Source organism: Carcharhinus amblyrhynchos, chromosome 2, assembly GCF_965287045.1.
Source record: "Carcharhinus amblyrhynchos chromosome 2, sCarAmb.v2.hapA, whole genome shotgun sequence".
In the NCBI taxonomy this organism is placed as follows: domain Eukaryota; kingdom Metazoa; phylum Chordata; class Chondrichthyes; order Carcharhiniformes; family Carcharhinidae; genus Carcharhinus; species Carcharhinus amblyrhynchos.
This window is the reverse complement of record NC_137325.1, coordinates 113,228,987-113,256,352: the sequence shown is the minus strand read 5'-3', so window position 1 is coordinate 113,256,352 and position 27,366 is coordinate 113,228,987. Positions and strand designations below refer to the sequence as shown.

The 27,366-nt window shown below is 40.3% G+C and overlaps 1 protein-coding gene across 13 annotated transcripts in view; it reads right to left on the bottom strand.

Moving 5' to 3' along the window:
* LOC145357750 (sickle tail protein homolog) overlaps positions 1-27,366 on the bottom strand; it is a 567,669-nt gene that overhangs the window by 188,578 nt on the left and 351,725 nt on the right. For 8 of the 13 annotated variants that reach the window (XM_080211333.1, XM_080211229.1, XM_080211237.1 and 5 more), the window contains one exon: positions 1,013-1,208. In XM_080211333.1, coding sequence (XP_080067459.1) covers positions 1,013-1,208 — 196 coding nt within the window. Of the gene's footprint in view, positions 1-1,012; positions 1,209-3,396; positions 3,430-3,483; positions 3,565-16,653; positions 16,899-27,366 lie in introns of those variants that run through there. The other 5 variants (XM_080211212.1, XM_080211221.1, XM_080211318.1 and 2 more) reach the window with 3 other exon arrangements.

Here is a 27,366-nt window from a genome sequence, read left to right as displayed (position 1 = left end):
TAAATATAACAGCCAAGCTTAAAAGTAGGATGTAAAATGAAGATATGGAATGGCTTCACTATAAGCTTACTTATAAGCTGTAGGACATAAAAGACCCTTAAATATTAAGCTATTAAAAAAAGTGTCAATTCATCATTATCCATTTTTCTCCAATTGAATTCAATTGTCTTGTTCTGATGCATTGCAGTTACACTATATATTTTACTATCCATTACTACAAATAATTAAATTTTTAGTGATCATAGAATGAGCAGTTTATTGAAAATTTAATGCTAACATAAAAACCACTAATGTTTCCTGGTCCGATAACCTTGAGTAGCTATGACATGGAGAACAGTGAGTAATAGCCGAGGACCAAGCGTAGCAGTCATATATAATTAGCTAGTCCCCAAATGGTTGCTCCAGCAAGAGGTGATTCTTAAATAATTTTAAAAGGTGAGAGATTATCCTGTGTAGGATTAGACTTTTTTTTAAGATGGACTTCATGATTATGGTCATTAATTTTAAAAGGACATTCCCATTTTAAAGAAAGATCGGGGAAAAATCTAGTACAATTTGTTCCAGCCTCACATAAAAGCAAGTTTTACTAATGCTGCAATAACAGTTTTCCAATACTTAAGTACCATACCGTTCACTTTGAAGGACCTCATTAATTTTCAAAATACACTAGAAAAATTTCCTTGGCATTTCTATTTATAAACCAGTCAAAAGCAGAAATAGATATTATAGAGCTTCAATTTTTGCAGTAAAGAAAACTGTAATTCTGGCACTAATATTCAGTGTCACAAGGTTCAAAATCCAAATTACACAAAAGAACTGTCCCAAATTGTTTACAATTAGTAACATGGCACTTCTGTTGATTTAAACTTGGTAACAAAGGAACATTGAAAACGTGCAAAACAAAAGTTTCAGCTGCCAAAACTGGTTTTTCGTCCATCCCTCACCCCAGGCAGAATAGCAAATCAAAATGTAAAACACAAGAGTACAACGTACTTGAAATGCCGTCACTTACCCAGAGACCTGTCCTTTGTCTGGTTGGTTGATCGAACAACTGGGAGGCTTGCCCGTAAACGGGTTCCTCTATTAAAGATATGTGGCACCTCTGGCTCTGCCATTGCTTCAAAGGAATCCGCTGATGCGACGGAGAGGTGCTCAGCCTGGTCCCCGAGACCAGACTGGGAACTTCTTAAATGCTTTGGGCTTCTGCTCTGCAAGAAGATAAAGTGTGGATTTTTAAAACTGCCAAGCAAGTCAGACCACTAAAAACCTCTGTGCAACCATGCTGCTGATTACAAACCTGGAAACAAGTCAAGCAGAACTGCTGAACACCATGCACTGTTAGAAGTTACAGCAACTACTGCTGTCATATTTCTTATTCAGATAGCATTAAATTCCTTTCCTTTGAATGAATACATTTTCACAACAGTTAGCCATTAACATTGGCGGGGGGAGGGCAGAGTTCAGCCCATGAACCAAAACCTGCACAGTAAATCCCAGAAGTACCATAACTTAAAAGCCAAACTCCCTTCCACTTTACAATTACATTTTACAGAATGAATTGGTCTCCTGAGTGAGAGATGAACTACAGTACATATTTGAAAATATGTTCAGACATTGATCATATGGCCAAACATAGACTGATTGATTGATTATTTTGGATTGACAACACAAGCCACAAATACTCCCAAGACTAGGCAAAGTAACATTAAGATTAAATAATAACTGCAAGCCATATTTCTCAGGTCACAAAGTCTACTTCCCTTCCTCTTTTCCCAAAGTAATTTGGACCATTCACTAAAAAATAATGGAGAGGTGAACTGCATCTGGGTATCTCTGAACGCCATTTTAAAGCTGGTTAACAGATGGTGTGCATGTAGTGCCACTGACCACAGCTATTGCGCTGTTTTCAGCGCAGCACACTTCGACTGCCACAGGTGGCCTGACTAAAATCAAAAAAAGATTGCAATAAGAACCACCTCTAACTATAGCTGTGGGAGCGGGGTGGTTAAAAATAAATATTTTCAGGGTTATTTGCTTTAGCATGAAGACCACAAGAATTGTCCTGTTTCTGAGTTGTAACTTCCATGTACTTCTGTGTGAGGGTTAAGAGTATGTAAAGGAACTACATCAAAGGATTGCATAATATGTTTCACATTTTGAATTCCCTGTTATACAGTAAATAAATATAACCACATGTGAACTGGCAACTGTGGAAACGAAATGTGCTATTCAGTATCTCCACACAGTTTATTTCTTGTTCTCCTCATTTAAGTAGATAAGTTGCATTTTAAATCATTAGCTCAATTATATTTTGATTACATAACCATTTTGCTCCCAAAATGAGCACTTTACAGTTTAACAACATAGGAATAACATTTCTGCAAGGGTTGTCAGTGTTAAGTCAATTACCCCTTCGCTATCAGCGATAATGAAGAATCTTCCATTACTGCCTGTGCCCAGGAAGTAACTTGTAAAGAATGGAAGTGACCACAAAATAAAGACCATGGTGGCTCAAACTTTAAGTGCAACTTCTAATAGCAAACTTCCCCTGTAGTGACAAGTTGACAGTGGCAGAATGATGATTCAACTAAGCTGCCCATTATCAAAGAACCAAATGTTCTTGGAAGAGTAGATATGGCTGACACTGAATACAAATTTTAAAATCATTCAAAGTAACTGCTGTCAAGCCAAATCCCCAGAGAAACAAACACACACTCTCAAATGCTCACATGCATCTCAAGAGAAGACAGCAGTTGCAAATAATCTGATCACAAGTGCCAGTGAGTCACGTCATCCACGTTAGTATGCTAAACTAGTTAAGATTGAGAAAAAACAAGCACAGAACATTCTTCTTAGATTGAATTATAAATTGGAACCATTAAAGTGATTCATAGAGGTACGCCAACAAAACAAAAAGTGCCCAGTTTGGTTTTAAAAACTATTTTTTGGTTTTATTTCTTTCCATACTATTGTCGTCCATTGATCAAAAATATATAGGTGCTGTACCTGCACCAGACCTCTGGCACTTTAGCCAACAGTCATCAGGCAATGCTGAAGAATGGTCTTGGGCAATTCTTTCCAATCTTTCATTCCACCACTTAGCGTGCTGCCTGGCCCCCCACATGGAATGCCAACCTGGCACCACAGTTAGAGATTGAGAAACCACAGACACAAATTCAACCTCCGGTCCCTTGTAGGTCAGAATACCAAAAGGCTGCACCATTCTGACTTTACAGGTCTAGTTTTAAAACTGAAGTGTTCCAATTTATTTCACAAAAAAAAAGGAAACTCATTGTCAGATATCTATATAGCTCTGTGGAGATTATATTAATTGTTATTAGGCAACAGACCCCAATCAGGCAAGCAGAGCTCCCCAAAATGCAACTGTTTTGTCACCTTCAAACTGTGTATCATAATGAGATGCAGGCAAACCACCACAGCTGTCAATCGGAAAGAAAAAGGACAAGAAAGGAAGGTACTAACTCTCTGAGATGACTCAATTTTCAGCAAGAACATTTGCATGTCAAGCTCTGACTGAAGAGAGGTCAACATGCACTGCAAAGTCTGCGATTGACAGAAAGAATGAAAAAACTGAGGGTTATACAAGAAATTTTTTTGTGAAGTTTCATCTGAGGAGTGAACTTTGTAATTGTGAAGAGAAAGAAATAAAATCATTAATGCACATCACTAACTCACACCAACTCTTAATAACAAACTAGATTATTCTTAAAAATCAAAATTGATTTAACCAGAGTACTACATCCTTTGTATTCCATGGCATTTTTATGAATTCAGCACAATAGTCAATGAAAGTATGTTATTTGAAATAAAAGCATTAAATGAAGCTTAATAATTTAAATGTACAAATGGTTCTCTCAAAGAGTTGCCACAGGCGGAAGAAAGGTAGTTTTCCCTGAAACTTAACCACACAATTTAATAAAATTACATTTTAATAAGATGAGAACACCTAGAGAAAATGTAGATTCTCCAGTTCACAACAAAGTTATGAAGTTAGCACAAAGAAAGGGCACTTACATAAAAATACAGACTGTGAACTAGAAGATAAAGAGCAATTTAAAAACCAACAAAATTTTAAATAGACATGCCTTTGCAATCAGTATAAAATGTGCTGATGTCTCACTGCATTAATAGCATACTTCCATCAAAACACAACATTCAGACTCACAGAAAAATTATATGATTTTAGTCAATAAATTTATGTACTTAAATATATTACCCATAAACTTTTGAATAATGTTTGTTTGGGATTTGTATTTCACATGGCAACAACAACCTTTTCCCTAATGTGATTGGTAATCAGGTAATGAACAGTGCATGGGTGACAATGGACAGAATCCTGTTGAGGCATAATGGGTCTCGCCCTTCTGGCAGGAGAGCCAGACAAAGACTCTTCAGGAAGGCAGGGGAGGATTTCGTGCATGTTGGTACAGTGGTTAGCATTGCTGCCTCTCAGTGCCAGGGACTCGCGTTCGATTCCAGTCTTGGGTGACCATGTGGAATTTGCACATTCTGTGTGGGATTCCTCTGAGTGCTTTGGTTTCCTCCATCTGTCCAAAAAACGTGCGGGTTAAGTGGATTGACCATGCTAAATATGCATGAGGTTACAAGGACAGGGCAGGGGTCGGCTTGGGTACAATGCTCTTTTGGAGAGTCAGCGCAGACCTAATGGGCTGAATGGTCTCCTTCTGCACTATAGGAATAGTATGGTGATTACATGAGATGGGATGACTCAGTGGGCATCCGCCTTCCTTTATGGAGTCCCTCTATCAGGCAGAGTGCTTTTGATTAAGGGACCCATCGCCCAGCTTGCACAAAGCTCCCGCAGGTGACAAGCTAGTTGCACAGTTATATCTGTCATGCCCCAACCTCAATGTATGCAAGTGCAAATGAGATTACTCCAAACAAGTTTGTCAACAGATGCATGTTAATTTTTAAAAATCAACAGGTTTAGCATAAAACAGTAAAATGACCGGCAGGAAAAGACCAGTTAGCCCATCAAGTCTGTCTAACACGTGACGGCTGGGCACTAACCCACTCCCAGCAGCCAAGCAATCTCCTGAGAGACAGTAAACCCACAGTCAAAAATCAGTTGTTTGCAGGATATGTGCACAATATGGTGACATTACCAGGAAAATTGCTTTGTCATGGTTTAACAACACAGGATCGGGACTACTTGCCATGGGACATAACTGATCAGTTACAAGTGCAGTACTGAAGATGTAAAATACTTTTGACAGAGGTTCCATTGATTGCACAAACTAGCATCGATGCACAGATTCACTTGCTACTATTTGCTCATTTTTGCACAACAAAGAGACTTGAAACTCAGTCGAAAACAGAAGTTTAAGTTAATTAAGGTTAAGTTTATTAATTAGTGTCACAAGTAGGCTTACATTAACACTGCAATGAAGTTACTGTGAAAATCCCCTAGTCGCCACACTCCAGCGCCTGTTTGCGTACACGGGGAGAATTTAGCACAATATACCCAGCCAGCACGTCTTTTGAGCTGTGAGAGGAAACCCACGCAGACACAGGGAGAACATGTAGACTCCACACAGTGGCTCAAGCCGGGAATGGAACCCAGGTCCCTGGCGCTGAGGCAGTAGCGCTAACCACTGTGCCACAAAGAAAACTGCTGTAATATCAACACTTGACATTGTGAGCTAGAAGGATCACACAATTTGTCATCTATGTCTGCAGAGTTCCTTGTCTGTTTGACTTCTTAAAGCTAGTTGGAGGAAACCAAGGGTCAAATCTGCCTCTGCATTCAAAAAAAAAACCTCCACTTGCACACTATTCCAGTATGCAAGTTGCACGGCTAACCCATATGTAGCTTTATATGCCATTTTTGTCTTTTCACATGAAGGTCAGACTTAGAGTGCAGTTTGCAAGCCCTGCTGCAGTGTATGAACAGTGTAGGTGCAGAGAAAAACAGTTCTCCAACATAATACCCCACCTGCCAATAGCCATTAAATGCTTTCTAAACCTCACCTTTCTCACCCCCTCACAAGGCAATGGCTAATGTTATTATCGCTTGACTATTAATCCAAAGTCAGCTAATGTTCTGGGGACCCAGGTTCGAATCACACCACAGCAGATGGAATGAAAAAAATAATCAGTGAAAAAAGTCTGGAATTAAGAATCTACTGAATACACATAAAGCCAATGTTGATTGTCAGAAAAACCCACCTGGTTCACCATGTCTTTTAGGGAAGGAAATCTGCTGTCCTTACCTGGGTCTGACCTACATGTGACTCTAGGTCCACAATAACGTGGTTGACACTTAACTGCCTTCTGAAATGGCCTAGTGAACTACTTAGTTCAAGGGCAACTAAGATGGGCAATAAATACTGGCCAGCCAGCGCCACCCACGTCCCACAAATCAATAAAAAAACTCACCATCATGCCAGTCTATGTCTCCTCAGATTGCCCATGCCACCACTACGCCCCCATGTATCTTCCACAAACACTATGCACTAAGCACAATCTTCAGATTCCATGGAAAATTTGTTACATTCCTTTGTAAAATATAAACATCTCGCCATCTATTAAAATCCTCTAGGGAAGAAAATGCATTCAATCATGTGAAAAAAAACTTGGTAATATTTGTAATCCTAGCATATCTCAACAAACCAGAAACCACATCAAATGTAGAAAAATTATTCATCCTGAGAATGGAACACCTATTGGACTGAAACCCATTATCACTTGAAACTCCACCAAGCATTAATAATGGCCACAGACATCCAAGCAACACATTTCTCTCAGAAGGAAAGGAAGGAAGGGGGGGGAGAAGATATGCAATCTTCTTCTGTTTCTTCTGTGCTTGCTAGAAGAGCTAGTATGTAGCCAAGTGACAGTTGATATGAACTTTGGAATGGAAGTGAACATCAGCAAAACCAAACCAAACATCTCAAAATCACCAATGGATAATATATTCATAGAAGCAAAAGTACTAAAATAGTTGCAGAAACACAATGTCTTCAGGTGGAAGAATACCACAAAGAAATAAGAACAAGGATAGGAATGGCAAAGGTCATATTTGGTTAAAAAAGATGGTTGCTAACTAGAAATGTAAACAACTTAGCAAATGACTTGTAAAGACCTTGGTTTGGAATATTGGTTTGTATGGGTGAGAGACTTGGGACTTTAAAGAAGAGGAGCTTACCAAATATCTTTGAAATATGGGTTTGGAGAAGGGAAAGGACAGAAAAAGTAACAAATTTTGAAATGCTCAGAAGTTTGTTCAACATTGAAGAAAAGGTGGAGAAACTGGGCAGGACACATTTTAACAAAATTAATTTGTAGGAGGCTTTATGGAGGGAAGATTTCAAGAAAAAAAAAGAGGGAAGAGTAAGTGAGAAAATATAAATGCTGGATGCCTCGAAAAATTGACGGATTCTGGGTAAATGAAAAAAATGGCATGGACAGAGAGACATGGAAAGATTACTGAGCCAAGGACTTTGAGCATAGCATCAGGATGCAACAACACAGACTATTGTCTCTACGTAACCTCAAGCTCCCCTCCAACATATCCGTGCTCCTCCAATTACTACCTCTTAGCCATTCTCAACTTTAAAATCGCTCCAACATGGATGCATGCCTTCAGGTGCATAAGCCCCAAGGTCTGGAATTATTTTCCTTAAGCTCTCTTTCTTTCTTTAAGATGCTCTGTAAAATCTCTCTCTTTTCCCAGCCTTCTCCAATATCTCATGTGGCTGAGTCCAATTAAGTGCTTTGGAATATTTCACTGCATCATGCATGTTATACAAATACATGCTGTTATTGCTAACAAGTTCAACGACTTGGGTCTATCTATTCAGGGGATGTGACCCTTCAGATAAAGCAGAACAGAGATCTGTCCAGAATTCAACATAATAAACAAGAGTTCTGCAGTCAAAGAACAAAGAAAATTACAGCACAAGAGCAGGCCCTTTGTCCTCCAAGCCTGTACTGACTATGTTGCCCAACTGAACTAAAACCTCCTACCCTTCCGGGGACCATACCTCTGTATTTCCATTCTACTCATGTATTTGTCAAGATGCCCCTTAAAAGTCACTATCGTATCTGCTTCCTCTGTCTCCCCCAGCAGCGAGTTCCAGACACCCACCACTCCCTGTGTAAATAACTTGCCTCATACATATTACAGAGGTGGTGGTGCTGGAAGTCTCAAAGCGCATCAAGGTAGATAAATCCCTGGGACCTGATGAAGTGTATCCCAGGATGCTGTGGGACACCAGGGAAGAAATTGCGGGTCCCCTAGTCAAGGTATTTGAATCATCGATAATCACGGGTGAGGTGCCTGAAGATGAGCAAATGTTGTGCCTTTGTTTAAAAAGGGCTGCAGGGAAAAGCCTGGGAACTACAGACCAGTGAGCCTCACATCTGTGGTGGGTAAATTGTTGGAAGGTATTTTGAGAGACAGGCTCAACAGGCATTTAGATATGCAAGGACCGATTAGGGACAGTCAGCATGGCTTTGTGAGTGGAAAATCATGTCTCACAAATATGATTGAGTTTTTTGAAGGGATAACCAAGAAGGTAGATGAGGGCAGTGCATTTGCGTTGTCTAAATGGACTTTAGCAAGGCCTTTAACAAAGTACCACTTGGTAGGTTGTTGCATGAGGTTAAATCTCACAGGATCCAGGGTGAGGTATCTAAATGGATACAAAATTGGCTTCTGTTGGATGGTTGTAGAGAGCTATTTTTCAAATTGGAGATCTATGACCAGTGGTGTGCCTCAAGGATCAGTGCTGGACCCACTGTTATTTGTCATTTATATTAATGACTTGGAGCAGAATATAGGGAGCATGGTTAGTAAGTTTGCAGATGACACCAAGATTGGTGACATGGTGGACAGTGAGGAAGGTTATCTCCAATTGCAGCGGGATCTCGATCAATTGGGCCAGTAGGCTGACGAATGGCAGATTAAGTTTAGTTTAGACAAATGCGAGGTAATGTATTTTGGTAGATTGAACCAGGACAGGATTTACACAGTTAATGGTAGGGCACTGGGGAGAGTTACAGAACAAAGAGATCTAGGGGTACATGTTCATAGCTCCTTGAAAATGGAATCACAAGTGGACAGAGTGGTGAAGAAGGCATTCCGCATGCTTGGTTTCATCAGTCAGAACATTGAATACAGGAGTTGGGATGTCTTGCTGAAGTTGTTCAAGACATTGGTAAGGCCGCACTTGGAATACTGTGTGCAATTCTGATCACTCTATTATAGAGAGGATATTATTAAACTAGAAAGAGTGCAGAAAAGATTTACTAGGATGATACTACGATTTGATGGATTGAGTTATAAGGAGAGGCTAAATAGACTAGGACTTTTTTTCTCTGGAGCATAGGAAGCTGAAGGGTGACCTTATAGAGGTCTATAAAATAATGAGAGGCATAGACAAGGTAGATAGTCAATACCTTTTCCCAAAAGTAGAGGAGTCTAAAACTAGCAGGCATAGCTTTAAGGTGAGAGGGGGAGAGATACAAAAGTGTCCAGAGGGAAAATTTTTCTACACAGAGGGTGGCAAGTGCCTGGAACAAGCTGCCAGAGGTAGTAGTAGTAGAGGGAGGTACAATTTTATCTTTTAAAAAGCATTTAGATAGTTACACAGGTACAATGGGTGTAGAGGGATATGGGCCAAACGCGGGCAATTGGGATTAGCTTAGGGGGTTAAAAAAGGGTGACACAGACAAGATGGGCCAAAGGGCCTGTTTCCATGCTGTAAACCTCTATGACCCTATGACCCTATCTCCTTGCCCTTCATCTTAAACCTATGCCCCCTAGTAATTGACTCTTCCATCCTGAGAAAAAGCTTCTGGTCTATCCATTCTGTCCATGCCCCTCAATCTTGTAGTCATTACAAGATCATAAATGCAAAGCAATGCTTATCACCACCATTACAAAAGGAAGATGTGGACAGGTTAGATAATAATGAACTAAGTCAACTGTTCTATAGAATTTGCAGCTATAAAACCATTTAACCTGTACAGTGCCACATCATCAAGGGGTCAGAACCAATTGGAGTACCAGTAGAGGTTTGCACCATTGAAAGACTAATCACTAACCAAGTCAATACTAGGTACTGCAAACAGCACTGACTAATCGCCATGCTGAATAAGTGTGGTTTTTGAACCAAAAAATTAACAAGATTAATTCCAAAGATCAGAACCTTTAACTGACATTATTTGTACATTACTTAAACATCTGGCCAATAAATATGCTTACATATTTGATGGAAATCTGTAATAATTTTCTCATCGTTTTGTTTCCTTCAGTTCATTAAATTACATACACGTTAGAAAAAAAACAGGAAAATAATCACACCTAAAACTGTTGAGTTTGCACTGTAACAGATGTGCATTTATTAAACTCCAACTGTTACTGGCTAAGAAAAACAAACAACTTCACACTTGGAATGAAACTTTACTTCAAAATGGCAGGCTGCCAACTCAAAAAGAGCCTTCAGAATTAATGGCAATGTTAACAAATACAAGTGTATCAGCTGCAGGAGCAAAATCAGAACTCAATGGAAATCCGTAGTAGGTTCACTGGAGTCTGGAAATCAAAGTAACAGGTTGATGTTTCATCATATTTTGAGATAGGAGGAATAAGTTTCTGCCCAACATCAATATTCTCGGCTCCCCTCCTATTTTTCATCTACTTGCCTTGTCGTGACGACATCCGAAAAAACAGCAAGAGTTCCCACGTGCCTGATGGTGATATTTAGCACCATCTCACCACCATTTTATTTGACCCTTCCACTGACTTTATGCTGTCATGCTTTTCCGACACCCAGTACCTGAACAAAAGGGATTTCCTCCAATTAATTGTTGGAAAGTCCGTGCTATTGTTTTTGGTCCCCGTTACAAACTCCATTCTGCAGCTCTTGCCTCTTCCCCTCTCCCTGGCTATGGGTGGATCAGGCTGTTCGCAATCAATATCAACCCTGAAAAGAGTTTCTGGCCACATACCCATGCCAGGACTCTGTCCTGCTTCAGCTCATCTGCAGTTCATTTATGCCTTTGCTCCCTGATTTGATTATTCAAATTCACTTGTGGCTGGCCTCACACGATCAGCTTCCTGTAAAGCTGAGCTTACCCAAAACTCTGCTGCCAACTGTCCTAACTCCCATCAAGTCTCACGCATGACAATAATCTCTTCCTCAATATCAAAACAAAAACACAGGAGATTGTCATCACCTTCAGGAGCGTAGTGGAAGGCATGCCCCTGTCTACATCAATGGGGATGGAATGGTCGAGAGAAATGGTTGAGAGCTTCAAGTTTTTAGATGGCCAGATCACCAACAACCTGTCCTGGTCCCTCCATGCCGGTGCTATCGTTAAAAAAGCTCACCAATGCCTCTACTTTCTCATATGTCCACTACCACTCTCACCAACTTTTACAGATGCACCATAGAAAGCATTCTTTCTAGTTGTGTCACAGCTTGGTAATGGTTCCTGTTTTGACCAAGGTCACAAGAAACTACAAAGGGTCATGAATGAAGCCCAGTCCATCACTCAAGCTAACCTTCTATCCATTGACACTGTCTACACTTCCCGCTGCCTCAGAAAAGCAGGCAGCATAATCAAGGATCCCATGCACCCAGGATGTACTCTCTTCCGCCTTCTTCTGTCAGTAAAAAAATACAAAAATCTGAGGTCACGTACCATTGATTCAAAAACAGCTTCTTTCCTGCTGCCAGACTATTTAATGGACCTAAGCATTAAGTTGGCATCTCTCTACACCCTAGTTATAATTGTAACACTACATTCTGCACTCTCATCTTTCCTCCCTACGTACAGTATGCATTATCAACAATAGCATGCAGGAAACAATATTTTTTACTGTTTACTCATACATGTGACAATAATAAATCAAATCAGACATTATGCCCATGCTCGCTGACTTAAGGTTTTCAATTAAAGAAATGCCCAAAATGGACATGAAGTTGACCAAGTGCCTGTGTTGCCTGCCCAAAGATGGTATCCAGAATCACAAACCATTTTTAGTTTGGATATCAGCAATATATCTCGGGTGAACTATCAAGAACCCAGTGAGTGTCAATAGGCTGCTCTTCATGTGGGCAGGAAAAGCAGCAGCTTCATAGGCAAGCCAACTGAGAAGTGGTTAACAGCCAAAGGAAGAGGACTAATTTCCACTTGTGAACCCTGTAAAATTCACAGCCACACCCCCATAAAAAGTATGACCTTTATCCAAAGCTATCTCCTGTTTTTGCTTTAAGGAATGCTGGTGGTCACTCACCACCTGAGCAAATGAGCGAACTATACGTTCACTTACCATCTGTTCATTTGCACCTCAGAAATGTAAATAGGGTTTGAGATAAGGGCATTAAGACTCTGAATTGTATATGTAAGATGTCTCCTGTGCATTGCAGGTGGGCACATTTTGTGCCTATTTAAAAGTATGCCTGCAAATTGCATCAAATGCAGCTTGGGCGTGGAAGGTTGCCTTATCGCCAATCTCTACTGGCAGTCACACTCACCCAATTTCTGATGATTATCATTGAAATAGACTTTCAGATGGAACTTCCACATTGTTTGTTCAGTGCTGAAAACAAACTGGTTTGTGCTGTCTCAGACAGGTTTGCGTGAATATCAATTTACAGTGACTGTACTGACATACACTAGACTGTATTAAAGGAACTACTCGCTGAGCTGGTGTCTTGAATTACATAGAATTACCAAGATGATACAGGACAGAAAAGGGCCATTCAACCCAACTCATCCAGATGGACTTGCAACACTAATTGTTTCTCTCTCCACAGATGCTGCCAGACCTGCTGAGTTTTTCCAGCATTTGCAGTATTTTGCTTTCATCCACATTGGTATTTACATTTCAGACAACCTTTCCATCCTTCGTCTAACTCCAATATATCGTTCTATTTGTCCCCCCTCTTACCCATGTACTCACCAGCCTTTCCTTTTGTGCAAACTATGATATTCACCTTGCACATGTTCTAGAATCCAATCATTCTGTGTAAAGAGATTTCTCTTCAATTCCCTGTTGGGTTTATTAGCGATTATCTTATATTTATAATGAAGCTCCTAGTCTTGATCTCCAAAAGTGGAAGCACCTTTTTACATCTAACCTATCAAATCCATTCATAATCTTAAAAGATCTCACTCAGGCCACTCTTAGACAGCTTGAGAGAAAATAAACTGAACTTCAATTTTTTCCTGACAGGTATAAGCAGCCACACTGATTATTGTCTCATGTATTCGTATAAAGTGAAAAGTATTGTTTCTTCCATGCTGTACAAAGCATACTATTCATAGAGAAGGAAATGAAAGGGTGCAGAAGATAGGGTTTAGAGAAAGATCAACTTAATGTAAGGTAGGTCCATTCAAAAGTCTGATGGCACAGGGAAGAAGCTGTTCTTGGGTTGGCTGGTACATGACCTCAGACATTTGTATCTTTTTTCCAACAGAAAGTGGTGAAAGAGAGAATGTCTGGGGTGCATGGGGTCCTTAATTATGCTGGCTGCTTTTCCGAGGCAGCAGGAAGTGTAGACAGAGTCAATGGATGGGTGGCTGGTTTACAGATTCACCCCGCCCATCGACAGATCACACCCGATCTTACCAGTACCGGTCTGGTCAGTCTCTTGCCCATTTCTAGGAAGAGGCTGAATTTAAATGTTCCTTTCATCTGCTTAGTGAGCCTAGCGCTCAATCATCTGGGCTTGCTTGCCTTTATGGCCTTGCCAGGACAGGCTCTCCCCGGCGAGGAAAACACCAGCTCCCTACGAACAGGGAACAGTCGTGTTGGCCTCGCTGGTAGAACTGGACGCCATTCAGGCCCCCCAAGGAGGCCAAGGGCAAGGGAGGGGTTGCCCCTTGAGTAGTGTCAGTCTGGCACCTTGACATTGTAAGGAATCTGACAACACCAGGTTAAGTCCAACCGATTTATTTGATAGTAAACTCACTAGCTTTTGGGGTTTCTCCCTTCGTCAGGTGAATGGAATGGAGAGTTCTGGCCTCAGACAGAGCATATAACAGCACAGACAGATTACAGATTAGAGATTAGAATGCGAGTTTTTACAACTAACCTGCTATTCAAGTCTGAAAGAGGCCAACAATGTGAGTGGAAAGAGCATTAAGCCCAGGTTAAAGAGATGTGTATTGTCTCCAGACAGTACAGTAAGTGAGGTTTTGCAAACCCAGGCAAGTCATGGGGGTTACAGATAGTGCGACATGAACCCAAGATCCCTGTTGAGACCGTCCTCATGTGCACAGAACTTGACTATCAGTCTCTGCTCAGCAACTCTGCTGTCATGCGTTGTGAAGGCTACCTTGGAGAACGCTTACCCAAAGGTCAGAGGCCGAATGCCCTTGACATTGCCCATAAGGCAATGCCAGGGGGCCAGACCTGTAGGGAGCAGGGGCAGGGATCCTGCTCTGCACTCTGCTGGAGTGCATGGGTGGGGAAGGCCAAGAGAGGAGTAGATTTTGGGGGGGGGGGGAGTGGTGTCTGTTGCTGCTCTGCACGCATTCAATGGGGGATGGGGGGGTCTAGGTCTGGGCAGCAAGGGCAATATTTTCAGGCAGCGTGGGGCTTGTGATCAGCCATGGGCACCTACAATTGTGAAGGGACATGCTGGGTTGAGGCTGGCTGCAGCAGCAGAGGCCTGACAAAACTCTCTCTCTCGTCAGGCCTCTGCTGTTGCTATTGCACATGCGCAGCCACAGTGGTTTGCACACATGCAATAAATGCCTTCTGCTGCCTGAACAAGCTGGTTAGTGAATTAAGCCCTGCTGATGTTGGATGCTTTTTAACTGTGGCACACAGGACGCATGCCATCATGCTCATCCCATCACAGAATACAGCATTAAACCCTTAGGTGCTAAATTAACAAGTTTGGGGCTGGGGTATATGGCAAGATTTCCAGTCAGCCTCTTCCACGGGAAGCACACCCTGTTGCCAACCCAAGACTTAGTCCCATGTGAGAGAATTCTGCCCAATGGCTTGTTTTTCATTCTGCAACCCCAGAATCAAATGTTTTTTCCAAACATAATTCCTATCCAAATGACTCTTTGGTGTTATAATGCCAGTTGCTTCTCTTGCCCCTCTTCATTTCTGGAATCAAAACTGGTCATTTCCAATGTAGCTCTGTGCCTTCCCACCCGCTCACTTTGTCGCAAATCAGAACACAGCCGAAATCAGATTAATTGTATGCATGTAAGTCAGAACCTCAGCATGCTTTTGGCTTCTATCTTTGGGTGATTATTACTTGGGTGGGGTTAGCTGGGCAAACATACTGCCATATTGTAAGCAGAAGGTAAAGAATTTTTCTTTGCAGAACTACTTTAAAAACTACACAAAAGTTTGCCATGTTTGCTTCTGGATTGCGTAATGCACATGCCTCAGTAGTGGCGATGTGCTGCCATGAAAATGTCTGCACATTATTCGCTGAAGTCTGAATGAAGCCTGAAAAATCTGTGAGACAGGAATGAGCAAATATGCACTGTATGATTATAATCTGAATATCATCAACTTTGACGAACTGCACCCTGAAACACTTTACAAGCTACTGCTGCTTCTTCATATTTTGCTCTAATTCTGAATGGAAATATCTTTAGGATCTTACCACACCAATATATAGATGATGATTTTTAACTTGTAAAACATGATTGGCATAATTAATGCTGTGATTCAGCAAAAAAAACAAACAGATAGTTAACTATCTCGTCGAGTAAATACTGGGCCAGATAAAGAAAAGCAGTAAAGTTTAATTATTAGTTACAAGTAAGGCTTGTGTAAGTAACACTGCAATGAAGTTACTGTGAAATTCCCCTAGTCACTACACACTGGTGCCTGTTCGGGTCAATGCATCTAACCAACACATCTTTCAGCCTGAGGGCGGAAACTGGAGTACCTGGAGGAAACCCATGCAGACATGGGGAGAACATGCAAACTCCACACAGACAGTGACCCAAGCCGGGAATCGAACCTGCATCCCTGGTGCTGTGAGGCAGCAGTGCTAACCACTGTGCCACCCATAAGTAATTTGCATCAGAGGAGTGATGTTGGTTTTTCCCACCAAATTAGCTCTCTAGTTGCTAATGCAAGGTGCAGTTACATTAAGATTGATGTGTTGGAGGTGGCTATATTGCATACTGGTGCATTCCACTGTGGGTGCTGGGAGCTGTGGTCGCAAATCTCTGATGCCCATCTGGGAAGAATGCGCAGGGGGGAAAAAAAAACAATACTTATCAAATCAGTAAAAACTAAGTATAGGACCAAGATGCCATTTTAGTTACAATTGAAAGAGAAAGTTTAAAAAAAAAGATTTGTTAACAGTTTGAAACCAAAAGAAAGCAACACCACTTCATTTTTTGCCAATGTTAATTCACAGTTGGAAATGCTATCCAGCATGTTAGACAATACTGTCATGTGTACTGTCCAAAGGACACTGCCGACATGTCACATTCACTTGCAAAAAACAGAAAGCATTTTACGCAAACAGTAAAATAAGTCTTCAACAAATCTAAGGTTTGAATAACATTCTTCCATTAAAACACATTTTACTACAACCATTCATAAAACAGAACTTCCAGCATCCAAATACATTGTAGGTATGACAAAGAAATTGACATTCACTGGCCTACCTTATTTCACACGCAATTATTTGAGACATACCCGGCACTATGGTAAGCACTTCCATTGTAGACAGGAGCTCCTGCAATAACTGTCCTTTGCTTCTGCACAAAGTTTCCAAGCACATAACCTCTACAAAATTAGTCTATTTAGTTCAAAACTGTCAAAGCAACATAGGAGAATTAAAATAATTCTTTAGAAAGTACTTCCATGGTGCGTTGAAATTTTAATGCAACTTAAACTGAATAGCATTCCCTCACCATGACATTTAACTGCAGAGAGCAGAAATTCAGGTTTGAAAGAACAACCAGCCCACAGAATGAATCACAATCTCCTTTTATGGCTTGATTACTAGTCAGCCTAGTAGTTAAGTGTCCGACTGGAAAGATTTATGAGTAAAATTGCCTGAAACTACATAGAACTTCAAAATGCTGTTGGGGATGTTCTTGGCTGAAACACCTTGTGCACTACACGTTCAAAGTTATCAGGTAATATCCATTTTCTTTTGGTTTTGTTGAGTGCACTTACATACAACAGTACAAATTTAAAGCGAAACATGGAACAACTATCTCGTTTGTATTGCCCTTCGTGACAAATAGTAAGCAATCCAGGCATCATTTAATGGAAGCGTTGATCCTTGGTGATTTTAAACTTCATTGCAATAGATATTATGCATCTTTCCTCTTATTTCAGCACTTTCCTTAAATTCTCCTCCCTTATTAACTCTCCAACACATTCACAGACATACCCTCTACCTTGTTTTCTCTAGTAGTCACTCTACCATCATCAACTTGCACAGACAATGGCCAACTTCAACTGTTTCCTCACATCTGTCATTATTCATATCCTGCTACCAAACTGAGCTCATGCCTCAGTATTACCCAACTCTGCTCACACCTCAGTCTTTGGGCTGTCAAGCCCATGATCCGAGCCTTGATCACAACCTGACTGTTCCAATGCCTTTCAGGTCAGCCTGTTAGTCTCTAAAATTGAACTCATCCAAAATTTTCCTGCTAGCGTTCTAACTGCTGTGGCATCACTTTAAAGGATTGTAAGTGGAGACTCATCGAAGAAAGTGATGTCAGTCTGACATGACATGGAAGCTGTGGGTGTAAACCAATAAATAAAAATGTATGTAGAATATAGCCCTGGACTCCTGATGTGCATATATGTTCCAGTTACAATGAAGAACCTGTCATTACCCTAAATCATAAGTGGTCAAGATACCAAATAGTCCAATTCTCAGATGTACCCAAAGTCAGAGTTATGATGTTATCACATCTGACACTCCTGTCACATCACGGAAGAGGTCAGAAATGAGGTTTCATAGTGACCACATGAACTCTTCCCCCATCCCCTTGACAAGCATGCCTTCAACTAATCTTGAATTCTCTCCATGAACTTCCCTTATGTAAGGATCTTCCTTACAACCCAGCTCATTTGTCAATCTCCTGGACAATCCTCTGACTTGCTCCTTCTCTGGTTCAGTACTGATTTTTCTCTGGTTACACTTGGGACCATTGTCTGCAGCATAAGCTGGAAATAAATGCCAGTTTTGTTGTATGCAAAATTAGAAAATTTCCATGTCAGCTGTCCATTTATTTCATAGTAAGCAGGTCAGAGTTTCAAAGCAATACATGTTCACCCAAAATCAAAATTAAGTTATGCTCCAGTGAGAAAAACTAAAGAAAAGTTATAAAAAATTAATTCTTCGATTAACAGAGTGGATTTCAATAAAGTACAGTAATGACACTCCCTTAATTTCATATGCAGCCATCTTCAAAGAGGATTTAATACGCAAATCAAGATCATTTAGTGCTTGACTGTCATTTTTATTGGCAGAAAATTAGAACAGATTGCTTTCATTACTCTGTGATATCAGGTTAACTCTATTTATTAAAAACATATGAAACCAGTAATGAAAGTTGTGAAAGCAGACATGCCTAATACCATGCAGAATTCTAGGCATCACCTCATACACTCACTGGTTACAAATGGCAGACTACTAACAAATAGCCTTTTTGCAATGTTGTGCCAGAGTAAAATATTGTGCATTGATGCGTGAAAAGAAGGTTTGGCACCTAAGCCAGTTTTTGAGTTCCTCTACACCAACCAGGTGTATTCTATACCAAAAGGACCAGTAAGATCAAAGGTCACAAAGCAGCAGGGATGTAACAATTGGCTTAAGTAATTAAGAGGAAGAAGTAGTATGCACTTTAGGTATCATCTTGAACAAGTCATGATATTCCAAAGATTTTCATGTCTAATTAATTATATTTGGAGAGTAACCAAATGTTATAATTGTATCAGTTTTGCACAAAGAAATAAGTTAACCTGTATTTGGAGATGTGATGGAGGGGAGAATGTTAAGTAGCAGACTAGAAACAAGCTCCTTTTTTCTTGAATAGGACAGAATCAAACCTAGTCCTGATAGCATATTTTGATATACTGGGAGATGTCATTACTGTTTAGATATACACATAAAAATACATTGGGTAAGATGCCAAGACATAGTTAGCAGCCATGGAACAATATGCCAGCAACAGTGCTTGCAGAGGAGATGAAGAGATACGAAAAGCATACTCAATTGAGGATGAATCCTGTTGGTCAACTTATATTAATGGACATTAATTTTTTTAAAAAAATTTGTTCATGGTATTACTTTGATGAGGCCAGCGTTCTTTGTTCATTCCTAATTTCGCTCATGAAGGTGATGGTGAACCACTTCCTTGAACCTCTGCAATCCAGATGGCGGAAGTACATCTAGGAAAAGTGCTCCAGGATTTTGATTCAGCTACAGATGCAGTTCCAAGTCAAGATGGTGTGTGCCTTAGAGGTGACCTCCCAGGTGGTGATGTTCCTATGCATCTGCTACCCTTGTCCTCAGGTGCTGTAAAGGCCAACAGTTTGGAGGTGATATCGTAGGAGTTTTAGTGAGTTTCAGCATCTTATATAATGGTACACATTACTGCCATTGTGCATTCCTTGCGGAGGAAGTGAACTTTAAGATAAGCACACTTCAGTCACTGCAACCACAGATAGCTCAGAAGCTGGGAATACTAAGCGAGTTACTCACTTCCTGACTCCCCAATGGCTGCCTGTCATCTACAAGGTCCATTTCAAGACTGCAATGGAATATACCCCAATTGCTTGGATGAATGCAACTCCAACAACATTCAAGGAATTCTACACCCTCCAGGACAAAGCAATCATCTACCACCTTGAACAATCACTCCCTCCACCACCAAGGGCACAGAGTCAGCAATGTTTACCACCTGCAAAATACACTGCAGCAACTCACCAAGCCTCCTCCAACAGGACCTTCTGAACTTTACTGCCAAGCAAGACAAGGGCAGCAGATACTTGGGAATCCCACCATCTGCAAGCTCCCCACCAAGCCACACACCATCCTGATTTGAAAGCATGGGTGGGATTTTACAGCCTCATTCATCCCAAAACCGTAAAATTCCACCCCAGGTCAGTGGGCCTTTCCATTGTCCACCTGTCATCCCCTCCAATTCCCATGGTGGGCGAGGTGGTAAAATTCTGGCTGATATCTCCATTCCTTCAGCATCACTGGGTCAAAATCCTAGAACTCCTTCCTAACAGAATTATGGCTGTGCCTTGATCACATGGAGTGTAGGGATTCAAGATGACCACTCACCACAAACCTTCTTAAGAGCAATGAAGGATGACCTTAACAGTGATACCTACTCAATGAGGACAATTAAGAAAATAAAAGGATTAAGCCAACAAACCAGAATAATACAGAACAGATCAATGGATAGGCTGTTGCTGAGAGAAGTATAAATTTAGTCTATTAACAGCAGAAATGTCAAATGTAAACATTCAACTTCACAACTGTCTTGCGTGCTGAACACCTTAAATGAAGCACTGTACGGTCTTGACCTATGTTAACACCATTTCCTGGAGCCTTTTAGTAATCATTTCACCCAGCTGTTGTTATCTTGTTTCAATCAATAAGTATTAATCTTCATCTACCTCGCAATAAATCTTACTAAATGAAGAAAGTTCTCAAAGGATTTACACTGAAGTCACAGCATTTGGAATTTCTTTCAAATGCTATTATTAAGACTATTGTAGTTGACCTAATAAAATCCAGTGCACTTATAAGGACATAAAGGAATTTTTATAAATGCATCCAAGAAATTAAGTACTTGCAGGTTAATCAACCTCTTAGTTTGAAAACCAGTAATCATGTTACATCAAGCTTACATATGCCATTACTCTTTTACCATCTTCAGAAATATAGTTTTAACTGAATAACGAGTGTTGGAAATTAACGTATAATCATATTTTGTACCACTGGGTTATGTTTATTTTTTTTAAGAAACCATATTTTGTGATTATTCAGCCACAGATTTAAATGAAAAGCAACTGCCTCCAGAAATAAAAGAAAACTGAAATGTGTTCCTGATGACACAAATGAGTAAAAATGTACCACCCAGTATGATACTAACTCATCAAAACTACAAAGGAGCGAGGGTCCATTGCAACACTGTGCCACGTTAGCTAATCTCAGCCAAGATAGGACAATTGGTCTTGGTGCTCCTCAAGCAAGGAAGGCAAAAAGGAAACATGCCACATTTTCCAATCCTAATTGCAATCCAGATTTGAGCTGAATAATGCACTGAATATGTTGGGCTCAACTGTGACGTCCCTTCAGATTGGGAAATTGCAAATGTGACTCCATTACTTAAAGGTGAGAGAAAAAAAATACAGGAAATTATAGCCCTGTCATGAGGGAATTATCATGATCTATAACCAAGGACAGAGTGACTGTATACCGAGAGAAATTTGAGCTGATTAGAGGACAGGTTGTGTCAAGCTAAAATCAGCCAAATTTGTTTGAGAAAGTAACTCAAGAGACAGGCAATAGAATGTCTTTGGATGTAGTTTATCTGGACTTTGAGGCATTCAATAAGGTCCCACTAAGATTATTAGCCAAAATTAAAGCACATGGAGTTAAAGATGAATTATTGATCACGTTAGGAGATTAAACAACAGAAGTGGAATAGGGATAATATACATTTACTCAAATTAAAAGGAAGAGACTAGTGGTTTCTTACAGGAGTGTGCGCTGGACCCTGAACTATTCACTGAATTTCTGTGAAGACTTGGGTGACACAATAAAATGCCATATACTAAGTTTGGTGATGTAGCAAGTAGTGTCGAAAACAGAAAAAAGAAAAAGACATTGATAGATTAAGAGAGGGGGCAAAACTATGATAGATGGAATTCAACGTAGGCCTAGTGTGAGGCCATTCATTTGGACAAAGTGTTATTCAAATGATGAAAAGATAGAACGGTAGGAATTTTGGGATCCATGCACATAACGTTGCAAATATAAAATACTCTTTGGAGAATCGGTGCAGACTCAATGGGCTGAATGGCCTCCTTCTGCACAGTCCAGATTCTATGGTTCTATAGAACTGGGACCAGTTTTACCTAAGCAGCCCTTTACATAAAAAAAAGTTTAACATAAGAAATATTGGGACCTGGAAGGGGAAAGAAAAGCAGCATTTCTGAACCAAATCCATTGCAAATTGCCACGACTCTGGCAGAATGCATAAGTTAAAAAAAGGAAAATGAAATTATAATACGTCTAACTGAATTAGTGACACTTTTTAAAAATTCTAATTTTGACGATAAAGACAAACAGAACATTGAATTACAATGATTGTTTAGCTATTGATTCTCACGAAAAAAAAACAGAATAGATTCCAATAGCATATTCAGAATACTTCAGTGTCTTAGCTATGTTATAAACAATAATGGTCGAAGCCATAAAATCTGCTCCTTGAACCAAAAGCTGTAACCATAGTGTAGCAATGCCACTCGAACAATGTGCTTAGAGCATGATGACATTTTTCGTTGAAATAATACTTCAAAATAGTCAAGTGCAGCACAATGATTAACCTTTTCATCCCAAAATTAAATAAAGCTCTTCTGTTGAGTTTTTTTCATATCAATGTGATCCAACATGAAAAGGGGGAAGCCACAAATCAGCTGTTGAAGGGGTGCAGGTTTTGAATAAGGTTTTTAGGATTTTGAAAGGACTTGTTAGGGTAGATGGGGTGAAATATTTTTCAGCAGTGGGAGATTGGTATCATAAGCTTAAAATCAGAGGCAGACTGCTGAGGAGAGAAACAAGGCATACAAAGAGTGGTAAAAATGCAGAATACTCTTCCACTAAAAGCAGTCGATGCTAGCTCAATTTATCATTTTACATTAAAAGGGTTGATAGATTTTTGCAAGCCAAGGTGGATGAATGGAATTCAGGTAAAAGTCAGCCATGGTCTCACTGAAAGACAAAGCAGCTTTGAATGGCTGAATGGTCTGCTCTTGCTCCAATATTGTCACTGGATTATTAAACACTGGCACAGAAACTGGCACTGGCATAGAAGCGATGATGTATAGAGATGCCGGTGTTGGACTGGGGTAAACACAGTAAGAAGTCTCACAACACCAGGTTTAAGTCCAACCAGTTGACAAAGGAGCACTGTTTCCAAAAGCTTGTGGGATTACGATCAAATAAACTGGTTGGACTTAAACCTGGTGATGTGAGACTTCTTACCGCCATAGAGGCCACAGAAGCTGGCCATTCAGCTTAAAAAGGTATACTCCAACTGTTATACATCACACGAGCTTCCTCCAAATTAATTCTATCCACAGCATAGAGATGAAAAATGGGCAATTGAGCAAGGTATCTAAAGATTCATTGATTTACTGCACAGCAACTGAAACTGGCCATTCAGCTGAAAGGTATACACCAATTGTTATACATCACACAAGCTTCCTCCTGTATTAATTTCCATTCAAAGCATACAGATACAAAATGGTCAGCTGAGCAAGGCATCTAAAGATTCACAGATTTATTCACTGCCTCACCAGTCAGTAATGGATGCGGTTCTGACTGAATTGCAGGTTGTGGCAGGGGAGGTTGTGATGGTGGTGGTCACTATTTCAGGGGATGACAGTGGACATAGTCTGAATGACAAACTGCACAGATTTGCAGGCCAAAGACAGTTGACAGATGCTTTTTGGAGCAAAGCGGATGTGGTCCTCTAAAGTCGCATTGGCCGTTCTCAAAAATTATTGAAGAGGCGGGGCATTATCCCTGACCTGTCACCGAGTGTGTTATCTTTGTTGGAGCTCAGAATCTTTGTCAGGTTGACGTTTTTTTTCCCCCACATTAACGTGATCCATTATGAGACGTGTGAAAGCCGCAAATGAGATGTTAAATATAAGTAGATTATAACAGTGTCTAGAAAGCATCACATTTTACTATTGATATCATTTATGAACGAAAATAACTGGATTCTGATTGATACATTTAATCACATAATAAAGATCTGACACAGCACAGCAACATGCAGAAATTCAGCGTTAAATACAAAATAAACATGTTAAAGCCAAAAAAAGCAGCCCAACAATTTTTAGTATGACCTTTTAAGTTCAACGTACATTTTTGTGTTTGCGAACTTTAGACTAATGCTTCAATGTAGTGCACATCATCTTCAGATTATAGATAACAGACATATTTTGAAGACCTGTCCTGTTTTAAAATAGTTGAACACAAATTAATCTATCCTTCCAACAGAAAATAATTTAATGTAGCAAGTTGTTCCGTCTTGCTGCAGGAATGCAGGCAAGATTCCACATGACAACATAACACCTTTAAATGCTATAAATTTATAATACCTCATACAGTTATAACCCCAGCAAACACATTTATTGGGGGAAATCTCATGGCAACTTCTGGACTACACGTGACATTAAACGTGGAAAATCCAGGTCTGCGAGGTACCCCGCTCTCAAATGATTTATTGTTGCAGTGCTCACGGACAGACTTGACATTTAAAATGGCTGAAACTTATTGGATTTTCTCACTAAATTCCATGATAAAACAGCTAAAATATCTTACAAAGTCTTAATAGTCTCAGTGAATTATTTAGCCATGTCTCAACATCATTGTTCTTCACTATCTCCTTGGGTAGGGGTATACTAAAATGCATAGATGAAGTGAGTGATCTTGGCATACTAGTAAGAGTGGCTCAGTTGGTTGTGAGCACTGCTGCCTCACAACCCCGGGACCCAGGTTCGATTCCCGGCTTGGGTCATTGTCTGTACGAGTCTGCACGTTCTCCCAGTGTTTGCGTGGGTTTCTTCCGGGTGCTCCGGTTTCCTCCCATAGTCCAAAGATGTGCAGGTTAGGTGGGTTGGCCATACTAAATTGCCCCTTAGTGTTTGGGGTTATGGAAATAGGGCCTGTGTGGGATTGTGGTCTGTGTAGACTCTATGGGCCAAACGGCCTCCTCTGCTCTGAAGGATTCTATGATACTACACTGTAGGATTCCACGATTCTACACAGGTCCCTAAAGGTAGCAGTTCAAGTAGACAATGTTGCAAAGGTGGCCTATGGAATGCTCGCCTTCATTGGCAAAGGTGTAGAATACAACATATAATGTTGGAATGGTATAAAACATCAGTAAGGCCACAACTGGAGTACTGTTTGCAGTTCTGGTCACTATATTGCAGGAAGGATGTAATTGCTCTAGAGAGAGCATGCAGAGGAGGTTCACAAGAATGTTGCTTGGTCTGGAAAAATGTAGCTTTAAGGAAAGATTTGACAGGTTGGGGTTATTTTCCATAGAACAAAGACGACTGACAGGTGACTTAGCTGGGATGTTCAAAGTTAAGGGGGAAGAGATAGAGTGATCAGGATAAAATTGCTTCCTTTGGCAGAAAATTTGAAAACCAGTGGATGTAGATTCAAGTGACAGAAGGTGTAGAGGGGACATGAGGAAGAACCTTCTTCAGAGGGTGGTGAGTATTTGGAATGAACTGCTTGAGTTGGTGGTGGAGACAAAGAACCTAAATTCTTTTAAAAAGTTCCTGGATCTGCACCAACCCGAGCACGATTCTCTTCCCGCTGAGCACTGCGCTCATCTGTGCTCCCCAGGGGCATAGCTTGCTGGATGTACGCCTTCAGAGCTCATTCATGCCATTCTGACAGCATGCTGCTGTCAATGGATATTTTAACATGGGGGTGATTCAGACATACGGGACTGATGATTATATCTAAATTTATCATGACGTTCTCAATACAGAATAGTGAAGACGGGGAGGGGGTTCGCATTGTCATGAAACAAGACTTTGGACTCCTCGTGATATTTGCTGCTCCAGTCATCAAATCCACCTAGGGCAAATGGGAGCAGAGAACCCCAGGCTCTGTATTTAAGGGAATTTCCACTGACAGACCCGTGAAAAGTAGGGGCACAAACAGCTGGCATCAAGGTGATCAGCAACTGTTGTTCCTTCAGCACAGAAAAATCTGGGCCAGTAGAGACGTTAATGTGCAAATGAAATAAACCATGCTTTTGCCATCCTCATCATTACAAAAACACTCTGCCTCAAGAATTGGAATAGGAGCATGAAGGCAATTCTGTGTCCATTTTCCTTCATGCCTTTCTGAATCATTTTAGGGTGTTTTTGCACATTTGCAAAAATGCAAATCGCTGTGACAAATGTTGGGTCAAGTTAAAAAGAGAACCTTTCCCAAAATGCTGATAGTTGTTCCAAATTAACTGACACTGAGGTAGCAAACATTACCATCTGGAAACAACCATCCTTTACTTCCACTAAGTAAAGAATGCTGGCACCCCAATTTATTTTACACATATTTTAGTGAAGTCATGGTGCACCTTACATGCCAAACTGCATGATTCAGAAAAAGGTCAGGGCAGGAATAATCCAACCTTGCCCACAACTGGAATTCTCCAGGCCTGTTGCTGTGAATTGAGATTTGACTGTGCCCAAATTCTCCATTCTTGCTGGAAGCAGCAGCGAGTAAGATCGGAGAATTCTGGCCCAGATCCTAAAAACATAATGAATTATCAGCGTTGATAAAATTCAAGAGAGACTTCTTTTTAGGAAAAAAAAACCCTATGTCATTTTGCCAAATGTCAAGGATATGTTTTAAAAATACATTAAACATCACATAGCAACTTGCAGCTTAGTTTTAAGCAAGAAAGAATTCAATGGGATAAGCAGTGGTTTTATTGGGGGAATGTCAAGGATAGAGTCCTTTAAAGTACTTCAAGTTTATATGGTTAGATATTTAGTAGAAATCTGGTACTAATGTAAAGAGATTAATGCATTTTTCAAGGTAGAGAAACAGAATTAAGAATCACTTCAGTATCACAACCCAGAGGGAAAGTTTCAGGTCTGCTTTGGATGAGGATTATAAAAAAAAATACTAAAAAATGTCTGAAGCATTTCTAAATTTGGGCATTTCAAGGTGCTGGCCTCCATTATTGCCTTTGCTAGACTACACAGTTCTTATACTATACATATGATATATGAACACAGACAGCTAAAGCAAACACAAGGCAGGCAAAGTTCAATTTTCAGTTCAAACACTGAAGGTTGCACACAAGTTTTGCATTAACTGGGGGGGTCATACTTTCAAAGATAGTGAAAGAAGCAATTTTTAAAAAATTTGCAACCTCAGAGAGAAATGCGACTGACTACCTGAAAGTTAGCATTCCTTCGGTATAGTACGTGGATAGGTTCCGCAGTAAACAAATGAAACTGAATTAAGATTCACTTCAGTATACAAATCCATTTTCACGTATAATCCAATACAAGGAATCAAATGTACGTATCAGGCGACATTGTGAAGTGGCAAAATGAAAGGT